Below are 12,378 nucleotides of genomic sequence, written 5' to 3'. Positions count from 1 at the left end.
TAAGCTCCTACATGTTGCACATAAGATACCATGTGTGCATAATGCATTTCCATAAATCCATTATATGTCAACTTGTCAATTGGATGCCTTACCCTTTCGGATCTTCTCAACTAAGGTGCAATAGATTGTAATATACCCCTTTTTAAAAAAATTAATTAATTTTAACACAAATTTTTTTATCCCTCCCTCTCTCTCTGCCGACAGCACGTCGGGGAGAGAGAGAGGGAGTGAAGTAGTGTTACGGGGGCATGCAGCCCCCCAGATGGCGGGGAGTTCTCCCCCCTACTGCAACATGCCCCCCCTTCGTCTTCTGGACAGTGCCCCCCCCCCCCTTTTCGTCGTGAGCAAGTGGCCGCTGTCGTGCTGCTGCGCATCCGAGCCATAAACACCTCCATTTTTGTTGTGCATCTGTGTTATCTTTTCACGTGTGTTTCATTGTGTTTGATTGCTGCGTTATCTTTCCGTCCTTTTCTGTACCCGCATCCAATGTACATACTCCACTTGTGTGTTTGTGTTTGCGTGTGTTTCTGTTTGTGTGCATGTTGTGTGTGTGTCAGAAAAATATGAAAAACTGATGCCAAAGAATATTATCATGTTGTCAATTTCAATGATGAACTCCAAGAAAAGTGCAGGAAACAGTGGAATCAAAGGAAGCTTTGTAGAAGCTGACATTTAAGCTATGAAGACAAAGGTTGCACATGAACAAGGCCAATGTAACATGCGGGACAATGAAGCAGAAACTGTTTTTACTGGTTTGTCCCAGCTCAACACTATGTTGTGGAATGCAATGCTCATAGCATATGTAGAGCAGGGACAAGACAAAATATCTTCAGAATTGTATCGCCATATGCAAGAGGAACATGCAATTCAAGATGAGATTACATTGATGGTGGCTGTTTTGCAAGCCTGCTGTGGAATAGAAGAATTGGAGGCTTGTAGGAAACTGCAATTTTGATGATGTATCTACAGGTTATGAGATGAACATAGCCCTTGCAAATACTCTCGTTTGTGCTTATGGGAGTTGTGCAAACATGGCAGATGTTCAGGAAATGCAGTTGACGGATTATGATTCAGACCAAGTGACCTTTGTGTCTCCTCTTTCAGCTTACAGTCACACTGGCTTTGTCACCGAAGGTGTTGAGTGTTTCAAGTCTATGAGCAAAGTGTTTGGTTTATATTCACTCTAAGCATTATGCCACGAGGATAGACCTTCTTGGACGTGCAGGCGACTTTGAGAGGAAACAAAGTTGCTTATTAGGAATGCTTATCAAGGCAAATTTAGCTATTTTGGTTGTGCTTGTTAGGGGTGTGATTGTCGTGGCTTTTCCGTCTGGTTTATTGGGAAAAAAAAAAGACGCGCTGATCTTGGAAGGGAGGAGCTTTTCCTGGGGGCCTGTTTTTTTTTGGAGGACCGACTGGCAGCTGCTGTGATAGATGGGGAAGTCAAGTCTGTGCAAGGAACTGATAATTAGCAGGCTTATGGTATCACAAAATCTCTATCTGAGAGGGCCATGGATACTATCAGGGATGGAGTAAACCCTTTGGATGGTTCAGTTGAGAACAGAATCTCTGGTAACTACCAGTACAGTGGAACAATTAAGCCCTCTATCCAGCCAGCAAGAGCTGTTAAGCAAGGCCGAGGGAGCAGAGACTAACCAAAGAGTCCAGTACAGGATATTTTGATTTTTGAGATCAAGATGCCCTTTTAATGAGACCTATGATGCTTGAATTCCTGAGCGATACTTTTTGAAGGATCACACTGAAATGGTGCGGGGGAGGATGTAGGTAGACCAACAGCCTAATTGCATTGTCAAGGATCAACATCGTCAAGGATCAACAATCAAGGTCCTAGCTGGCTTGCACTCGATCTTTCCAGGGGCCTTTCCCCTTTCCTTCATTTTTGGTATCACATCACGAATCACGTTCCGTATTCAGGCTGCTTCATCAAACCAGATCTCTCCATTCCTATGAGTTTTCAAGGGTTCTTGGGATGGCTTCTGTCTTTGGATCTCGCCCCTTTGATCAGGATTCGCATTCATGAGGCATCATTAATCCTTGCTAACTGCAACACACATGTTCCAGCAAAGCAGGATGGAGACTGATCAAGCTGTCTACAAGTATAAGCTTTGATGCTCTTTGTGCTTGTATCTGTTAACCACAGTACATATGGAAGTGACATATCCTATGGAAGATGCTTGACTAGATCTTGGCCATGCAGCTTTTGAATAAACATGCTAAAAATTAGGTGTTTTACAAAATAACAGTGCTATAACAGGAAACCTAGCTGCAAAGAATACAGAGGTGTCAGCACTGAAGGAACAAGTCAGCTCACTTGAAAAGCAGGAGGCTAGGTGCAGGAAAATATTTGCAGAAAAGATCTCTTTGTTTAGGCAAGCATGCTGCTTATTATTTGGATACACAACCGACTGGTAGCTGCTTAGAGAGAGGACATTGATACAGGTTGGAAGGAGCTGCGCAGAGAGGCTCGCAAGATAGAAGGGAAACCTCAATGTCAAGCTCTCATCATATGCCAAGTTAGGGGGTACAATCTGGCAGATCACTTGGTGGGCATAGAAGATGGACTCGAATGTTTTAAATTGGGTCTTGATCTACCTTCATTTGAGAGCTTTATCAACACAATCTTGGCTCTGCTGAAAGCTTGTGCAGCATTGAGAAATAAAGAAGAAGGTAAAAACCTTCATACTGAGATTGCTCAGAAAGGATTTGACAAGGTTCTTCCAATTGGTAATTCTTTGGTTACAATGTACTCAAGGTGTGGCTCACTTGTTGAAGCACAAGAAATCTTTAACAAGTTACCAGTGCAGGATGTTGAATCATGGAGTACAGCTTTGTTGACAGCATATATTGAACATGGGCTTGCACAGGAAGCTCTGACACTTTATGAACTGATGAAGCTGCAAGATCTTTGCCCCAATGCTTTTACCTTTGTTAGTGGCTTGAAAGCTTGAGCTTGCTTAGGAGCCTTGGAGCAAGGCCAAAAGTTACATGCAGAGATAAGAAAAAAGGGACTTGAACAAAATTTGTTTGTGGGCAGTTTCTTTGTTGTAATTCACTTGACAAGCAATATAGTGATCTTTGGCATCAAAAATTGAGATCTTCTTGTTAGCCTCTTTCCTTGCAGCATCTTGAACCCAGTGTTTAGCAGCTCTTGCATGAACTCCACGACACCGCCATAATGGCGCATGGGCCACATGGTGACCCCCCATGGTTGAAACACTATATAAAGGGCTTAGCCTTAATGCAATGGGGACGAATGATCGGGCCGTCATGCTAAAGAAGAGAGAGAGAGAAGGAGAGAAGAAAAGAGGAGAGAAGAGGGAGAGAGAAGAGAAGGAGAAGGAGAAGAAGAGGGAGAGAGAGAAGGAGAAGAGGGAGAAGAGAAGGAGAAGAAGAGGGAGAAGAGAAGGAGAAGAAGAAGGGGAAAAAGGAGGGAGAGAGGGAAGGAGAAGAAGAGAGAGAGAAGAAGAGAAGAAGGGAGAGAAAGAAGGAGAAGAAGAGAGAGAGAGAGAGAGAAGGTTCTAGAACTTTTCCAACCTTCCCTCCCCCTAAGCCCAATTCACGCACGGGCTCCCTTTTTGTGCCTTTGGGAGTATATCTTCATCATGAGGATATGCTCAGGTGGCATTGGAGTGCTAGAGTTCTACAATCCTTGCACAAGAAGACGCATCCCATTAAAGCTCTCTACCAAAGTTCATGTATGAGATACACGGATCCCAATAGGTGCTACCTATTCGTACATTGTCTCTTGGCCAAGGTTCTTGCGGACTTTCTCTCCACAACTCAGAGAGTCTCATAAATTGAGGATGGCCCCAAAGCGGAGATCTTCCCAAGTGAATGGGAATCCCACAACCATGGACGGAGATTCGGGTCAAGATGCCACCACCCTTGCAAACACACTGCCTCGATGTCTTGCTTATCTCATGAGGATAGGGGATCATAATAAAATTCATATTGCATGGTTTGATAGGTAAAGAACCTAGGCATGAATCTAGTTACGATAGTTGTAATAATCATAAGATATTTCACGCTTATGGTCAATGAAATGATAGGTAAATTTGATTAAGGAAAATGCATTATAAGATGCCGAAATGCCTGACCCAAACACTTGCATGAAGAATATTCTACCGATTAATAGTAGAAGATATTTTGTATTATACACTGAATGGATTACCTTAGTTTGCATTATTTTCATGAAAATGATTGGATAACCTATGGCGAATCAGGTTGGAATCTTGTTAATGTACTCTTGGTGAGTTAGCACTTGGTGACCTGTGATATTAGATAGCTACTCTAGGAATTGGGTTGATCTTCTACCCTAAATAGGTAGTCGGGATTAATAAAGGTACTCAAGAAGAAATCACTTAGTTCATTTAAAGGATCTAGAAGGAACTTGTTAAATCGACCTTGCAAAGCCCTAACCCAAGGGGGAGAGTAAACTTTAGGGTAATTGATTCATGCCAAGCATGTTGCTTGGAACTGTTGAAATGGTTTTAACAAAGGTTGATCTTGTTAATGATGGATTGTTGACCCAAGTTATGCTTGGTTGTTTAAAAAGGTTGTAAAAGTGTTTTGATACATCCAAGTTAAATTCTGGTTGTGCATGTAATGGGATTGCGATGCCTTGAAGCAAAAGGTTGTGCATTCAACTGTTTGTTAATGTGGTTTTGGATGTTAACCCAAGTGGGGTGTGGTTGATGATTTCATGGCCGGGTCTCTCATGATTGATTGCCATGGGAACAAAAGGGATATTTTCCCTAGTAAATGTTGTTAGGCTGGTTGCTTCAGCTGTGGATGATTTCCTAAAGCGATAATTAAGGAAGAATGTCGCTAGCTACCCCCCGCAAACCGCCAAACCCTAACCAAGGGGGTTATGAATCTGCACCAGGAATGTGGACCGAACCCGCCACGAGAGATCTCTCTGTGGAAATTACTTGGCATAGGAGGATGCTTGGATGCCAATGGGGGCTCTGGCCATAAATCCCAATGCCTCCAGACCCTACACAAGAGTTCTACATGACTCGAGATGGGATCTCAAGGCCTTGATACTAGTTACAAGGCAGAATCTTGGTAAGATAAACCTTTAGGTTTTGTTGCCGGGAGACGGAAGGATTTTTCTGTGGAGGCAGAAAGGGACACTTAATTCTCCTATATGGGCGGGAGACAAACATTAATCTGAAGATAAGTTAAGGAAGTGTTTGATCTTGTTTTATCTTGTCTTCATGTTAGTGGCCTAAATTACGTAAAGGAACCTATGATTAACGGGTTAATTAAGGAAGCTGCTTATATGTGTCAAACATAATGTGGTAGGTAATTAGATAACTGAAACAACCCCCGAGGGAAGCATGGTGGATGTGACCAATGGGTCTATCCTACGGAAGGCTGGTCTCGGTTAGCCAAGAGTCTTCCTCAAAGGAAATGTTAACGAGGAATGTTAGGAAAGGTCAGATAATGACCTTAGACAATGTTGGTTAGAACCCTGATTCATACCATTTTAGGGGACTGGAATGGGACTATGCCCTACGGGCAGAGAGGTCGAGCGATGCATCCCTCTCATTTCCCATTCTCTTTGAACCAAGTGCAGTACGGTTCTGCTTGGGTCCAATTGTATCTATGCAAAGTGGAGAGGCTCTCGATCGATGCTAGAAGGCTATTAGGAAGACTCGACTACTAGGAGCCCGGACTTCAGGTTGGTCCTAGTGGGAATGGCCGGATAAGTTTTGTTGCGAGGCAGACTCGAGAGACCCTAGTTGGCAAACCTCGTGTCATTCCTTGGGAGTGCCGAGCGACGTCTTTTAGATTGATCTCTCGATGGGCTGCTAAGACGTTGTTACGCGAGCGGTGATCGAGAGCAAGCCTCACTCACAACTCAATAACGAGACATTAAGGAGTGCCGGTTGGGGTAATTGACTTTGTCGAATGCACAACACAATTTGAAAAATTCAGATATTTGATAAAATACCATAAAACAAAACTAAAAACAATGCCTCTTATAGCTCACAAAAAATTTAAAACCCATATGCGGGTAGAGCATCACACAACCACACAATGGAAATACCAATAATTCAGAAACAAACCAAGAGAAATATATTCTTGTACCTTAACAACCTTGAGACGATGCTTGGCGCTTTGACACCCAAAAGCTCTAACTTCCAAATTGGCATGATAAGAGCTCACTCTAGCATGCGACCCTCCACTCTCCTCTCTCACAAAATACAATTGTAATCAAGGGGGAAGGCCCTTAACTCTCCATTCTCATCTCCTTATATAGTTTTCTATCCACACTCACACACATTAGGCTTTTTGCTTTTAGCTTTTGGATTTTGCTTTTCTACTGCTTTTCACTATTTTCGTTTTTTCTGCTTTATGCCTATTTGCAACTTGTTTGGATCATAACTTCGTCATTTGAACTCCGAATATAGTTATTTGGGTACTCAAAACAATCGAAATGTATCTACTCGACAAGCCAACGTGGACAGAATTACGAAAATCCATCAAAATTGAGAAAAAATATTGATTTTTGTAAATCGCATCATTTTTCTCCATCTTTTATCTTGGACGACTTATTTCCTTCCTTGGCCTATTGTTCTTGTAATTGCACACACTTTCAGCATACATGTCCTCTTTTTCTTCAAGAAATACTTGCTGACGATGTAAAACCTACGATCTTTTCCTTTGATCCTCGAGTCTCCAAAATAAACATTCTCTAGATATGAACGTGTTTTTTAATGCAGTGTGCCCTAACAAAAATATGCTTTGGAATAGAACTCTGTGCAGAATCATACATGATTTGAGAAAACATGCAATTGATCTATGATATGCAATCAATCTATCCATGCTACACATAAAATAATGTATGCATTGAAGAAATTGTGCCTAGTCTATCTAGAGGTGATTGTGCATCATGCAAAATGCAAACATAGTTCCTTGATTATTTAAATCCTTATCCTCACCTCTCAACTCTCATTAAAAAATATGATATACTCTGCTCCACCCATCCAAAATCTCACAATCACTCTAGAAAATGATGGTCCTCAAGATGTTGACCAGATAAGAATAACCCATCTCACAATTGGTGGCGTCCTTCATGACCCTCTAACTCACCTAACCACCTTACACACTCAATCAGAGGTTCCTAACTTTGTGATGAATATCCCAAATGGTGCGTGCAAGAAACGTGCGTGCTCAATTTGACAGGTGCTCTCTTATGTGAGCATGCATCTAAAATTTACTGTATATAGCTGCAGCGGACCTCATACCGTGCTAGTGCTCAATGATGGTGCAAAACGTGCATAATCCCAACCCATGGCATGGAAGTATTTGATAAGAACAACAGACGACCCTCGAGTGTAGTGCATCAATAAGTGCAATGTGAAGTGCTCGTGAACCATAATCCCTGTGATGTGCAAGAGTCTCGACAGAAAAACATACCTTGTTCCTCAATGTTCGGTAGCTATTGACAAACACAAGCTTCATCCTATTCAAAAAAATACCAAGCTTGACCAAGGCTATCAAGTTTCACAGTCAACAAATCAAACAAAATGACAGAAGCAAATCCTAGGCTAAACAAACACAAGAAATTGAATTACGAAACATCAAAACAAACTGTCACACAAATAACTAAGCTAGCAAAAATCAAGCCTAACTACAATTTGACTAGGGATTTTCAGTTTTTAGAAAAACACTTGATATATTTAGCCCTCCCCCTAGTCTGCAAACATTCATGTACAGCAGTTGTTTTCATAGAACGATGCAACATTTATAAGCCAATCAAAAATCAAATCCAATGATCTATCCACAATCTTCTCAATAAACACAAATGACACATTTCTCTCAAACAACTCCTTTACAAGTAGACAAAACTCATCCATGAAATTCTCATCAAAATCCTTGAGACAATCCTCTCCATCTAAGGAAAATACATTATCCTCCAAATTCTTCAAATCCCAACCATAATCCAAAATCTTCATACCCCTCAAATCGCAACCACACTAAAAAATGTTCATATCCCACCCATCCTCCCTAGGAAAAACCATGTTACTTCTAGAGTCTCTAAATAAAGTTTTGACCCTTTCTTTGTTGCCAATGTCAAATTCATCTGATTCATCTACAACTTCTCCTAAAGATACTATGTAAGGATCTCCCAACTTAATATCCAAATGAAACACAACATCAAAAGGATCTCCCAACTCAATATCCAAATCAAACACAACATCAAAAGGAGTCAACTCCGGACTCATAACACCACAAAAACCAACAACATCCACAATATCCAAATCAAACACAACATCAAAAGGAGTCAACTCCGGACTCATAACACCACAAAAACCAATAACATCCACAAATGGGGTCACTCCATCATCAACAATACAAGACTCCATCGAGTCTTTCACACAGAAAGAGTGGTAAACACCTTCCACAATACCCTTACAAGAAACCTCACAAGAAACTGAAGAACTTTCACATCTTCATCATCACAAATAACATCTTCACAATACAATAATTTTGGGTCTAAAACCTCAACCAAAGACTCCTTAACTACCAAATCCCCTACTACCTTCTCACAAACCTCTTCCAACTCTATTTTCTTGATTTTAAACCACTCTTCCCTCAAATTCTCAATCCTTTTTAAAGACTTACTCAAATTCTCTCTCATATCCTCATCAATGTCACTCTTAAGATCCTCAAAATCCCAATCAGAATCATCACAAACAACATCAACACCTTTAGGATAACTCAAAGAAATTGAAAGCCTATCAAATGAAGTTTTCTCTTCGTCATTGTTGCCTAAATCAACCAAACAATTATCTATACAACGATCAAGAAGCATGAGGTTAGGTCTACTCAAAACAACATCATCAACACCACAAACAAAAGCCTCTCAAGGGCTACTCAAACCATCAACAACCAACTCACAAGACCCATCAGAGTCAACAATACCAATACCAGAATCACAACAAGAGTCAGAACCTAAAACCTCAATACTCTCTTGATCATCAAACTCACAACAAATCTCAACAAACTCATCAGGCAACAAATTCAAACCCTTAACTTCATCTTGAAAACTTACAGTTTCTAAGCCCTCCCTCTCATGGTCTTCTAACAAACTCAAAAATTCATCCTCAATTCTCTCTTCATCTTTCAAGCAATCAGATCCATCTATACTATCACCAAGGCAAACAAGCTCACTCTCTAAATTGTCTTTACTCTCTGCAACATTGCCATGACTATCAGAATTTTCATTACACCTTCCCTCATCAGAAATATCAAAGCTTTCTTGACTCTCATCCTCTCCCAAGGAACATGACAACTCTTGGTCCTTAAAACAATCTGGTCTCTCATTTTCTTCTTTACAACTCAAATCCATCTCTAGTTCATCTCTAAAGTCCTCAAGCTCCAAAGTATCATCAGTCGATTCCTCCTCTTTAGTTAATTCACTAATCACTGGACTAGAAGTATCTGTGGTCAATGGGTATGAATGCACACTCCTAGACTCTTCACTCCAATCAATCAAATAAGTATTTTTCTCCTCAACCACCCTAGGGAGTTTCTCCTCACATACTTCAATTGATTTCTCACAAGTCAACTCATCTCTCCTAAATAGAGAATATAGTATACCTCTCTCAAGATAGGCATAACTAACTTCTCCTAAAAAACATTTCTCTCAACTTGCCTTGAAACCAACTTTTCCCTTGGTTCATCAAATCCAAACTCTTTTTTTCTTTTGGTCTTCCTCTCTTGATATTGAGCTATCTTCACTGCTTCCTCAAAAGTTTTAGGGTTTTTTACCTCTAATTTCACTCTCCAATCTTCTAATTTTAACCCATTTACAAAATACATTATCTTTAACATTACTGGGGCTATCTCACCTTCTAGCAATGTTAAACTCCATTGATTCCACAATCTTTCAAACTCCCTAGCAAAGTCCTCACCACACTGATTATCTTTTTGAACACAAGTTTCTATTTTCGCCCAAATCTCACTTTGACTTTCTCTTTTTTTAAACCTAAATAGAAAATCATTTTTAATAGTCTCATAGTCCAAATTTTGTCTCTTAAATTTCAAGTTTATCTCAAAGTCAAGCAATCAATTTCATGCTTCTCCCTGCAATTGATACCTAAGAATATGGAGTTTATCCTTAGGGTCAGTCACTCTATCTATCAAACAACACAAGTTCATTTTTTCTAAAAATCTTTCAGGATCTTTAGTATGATCACCATGAAACTCATGAAAATTATCAACCATTTTCAACAATCACAAGAAATCAAAACAAACTCACATTCAAAATAACAACAATGTCAATTTCAGCACTCCTCAGCAGGGGCACCAAAAAAGAGATGTTACGCGAGCGGTGATCGAGAGCAAGCCTCACTCACAACTCGATAATGAGACGTTAAGGAGCACCGGTTGGGATAATTGACTTTGTCGAATGCACAACACAATTTGAAAAATTCAGATATTTGATAAAACACCACAAAACAAGACAAAAAACAATGCCTCTTATAGCTCACAAAAAACTTAAAACCCGCATGCGGGTAGAGCATCACACAACCACACAATGGAAATACCAATAATTCAAAAACAAACCAAGAGAAATGTATTCTCGTACCTTAACAACCTTGAGCCGATGCTCGGTGCTTTGACACCCAAAAGCTCTAACTTCCAAATTGGCATGACAAGAGCTCACTCTAGCATGTGACCCTCCACTCTCCTCTCTCACAAAATACAATTGTAATCAAGGGGGAAGGCCCTTAACTCTCCATTCTCATCTCCTTATATAGTTTTCTATCCACACTCATACACATTAGGATTTTTGCTTTCAGCTTTTGGCTTTTGCTTTTCTACTGCTTTTCACTATTTTCGTTTTTTCTACTTTATGCCTGTTTGCAACTTGTTTGGATCATAACTTCGTCATTTGAACTCCAAATATAGTTGTTTGGGTACTCAAAATGATTGGAACATATCTCATCGACAAGCCAACGCGGACAGAATTATGAAAATCCATCCAAACTAAGCAAAATATTGATTTTCGTAAATCGCATCATTTGTCTCCATATTTTATCTTGGACGACTTATTCCCTTTCTTGGCCTATTGTTCTTGTAATTGCACACACTTTCAGCATACATGTCCTCTTTTTCTTCAAGAAATACTCGCTGAGGATGTAAAACGTACGATCTTTTCCTTTGATCCTCGAGTCTCCAAAATAGACATTCTCTGGATATGAACCTGTTTTTTTTATGCAGTGTGCCCTAACAGAAATATGCTTTGGAATAGAACTCCGTGCACAACCATACATGATTTGAGAAACCATGCAATTGATCTATGATATGCAATCAATCAATCCATGCTACACACAAAATAATGTATGCATTGAAGAAATTGTGCCTAGTCTATCTAGAGGTGATTGTGCATCATGCAAAATGAAAACATAGTTCCTTGATTATTTAAATCCTTATCTTCACCTCTCAACTCTCATAAAAAGATATGATATACTCCGCTCCACCCATCCAAAATCTCACAATCACTTTAGAAAATGATGGTCCTCAAGATGTTGACCAGATAAGAACAACCCATCTCACAATTGGTGGCATCCTTCACGACCCTCTAACTCACCCAACCACCTTACACACTCAATCAGAGGTTCCTAACTTTGTGATGAATATCCCAAATGGTGTGTGCAAGAAATGTGAGTGCTCAATGACAGGTGCTCTCTCATGTGCGCGTGCATCTAAAATGTATTGCATATAGCTGCAACAGACCTCATGCCATGCTAGTGCTCAATGATGGTGCACAATGTGCATAATCCCAACCCATGGCAAGGAAGTATTTGATAAGAATAGGAGACGACCCCCGAGTGTAGTGCATCAATAAGTGCAATGTGAAGTGCTCGTGAACCATAATCCATGTGATGTGCAAGAGTCTCGACAAAAAAACATACGTTGTTTCTCAATGTTCGGTAGCTATTGACAAACACAAGCTTTATCCTATTCAAAAAAATACCAAGCTCGACCAAGGCTATCAAGTTTCACAGTCATCAAATCAAACAAAATGACAGAAGCAAATCCTAGGCTAAACAAACACAAGAAATGGAATTACAAAACATCAAAACAAACTATCACGCAAATAACTAAGCTGGCAAAAATCAAGCCTAACTACAATTTGACTAGGGCTTTTCAGTTTTCAGAAAAACACTTGACAACATGTCCCGCAATTTGAGGGGCGGGCACGTTACATAGATAGTGTCTTAACCATTCTTGTATGTGGTGAACCCAAGGGGTCCACCTATAAGAAATCATCTATATAACATGCAATAAAAGGATGTTAGGAAATAACACAATATTAGTGAGTTTGGAAAATGG

The 12,378-nt window shown here is 40.1% G+C and overlaps 1 protein-coding gene across 1 annotated transcript; it reads left to right on the top strand.

The window, feature by feature from the left end:
• Window positions 1–718: 718 nt before the first annotated feature.
• LOC148011463 (pentatricopeptide repeat-containing protein At4g30700-like) lies at window positions 719–2,969 on the top strand. The gene is made up of 6 exons (XM_087670373.1): window positions 719–935; window positions 1,039–1,163; window positions 1,305–1,447; window positions 1,584–1,667; window positions 2,265–2,322; window positions 2,442–2,969. Exons 1-6 carry the CDS (start codon window positions 719–721, stop codon window positions 2,967–2,969), a joined length of 1,155 nt encoding a protein of 384 aa, XP_087526499.1.
• Window positions 2,970–12,378: the final 9,409 nt, after the last annotated feature.

The sequence above is a fragment of the Lygodium microphyllum genome, chromosome 28, assembly GCF_053477565.2.
Source record: "Lygodium microphyllum isolate KBCC chromosome 28, Lygodium_microphyllum_v1.1.10, whole genome shotgun sequence".
Taxonomy (NCBI): Eukaryota; Viridiplantae; Streptophyta; class Polypodiopsida; order Schizaeales; family Lygodiaceae; genus Lygodium; species Lygodium microphyllum.
The sequence above is the reverse complement of the archived record's forward strand: the minus strand, read 5'-3'. Positions and strand labels throughout refer to the sequence as shown.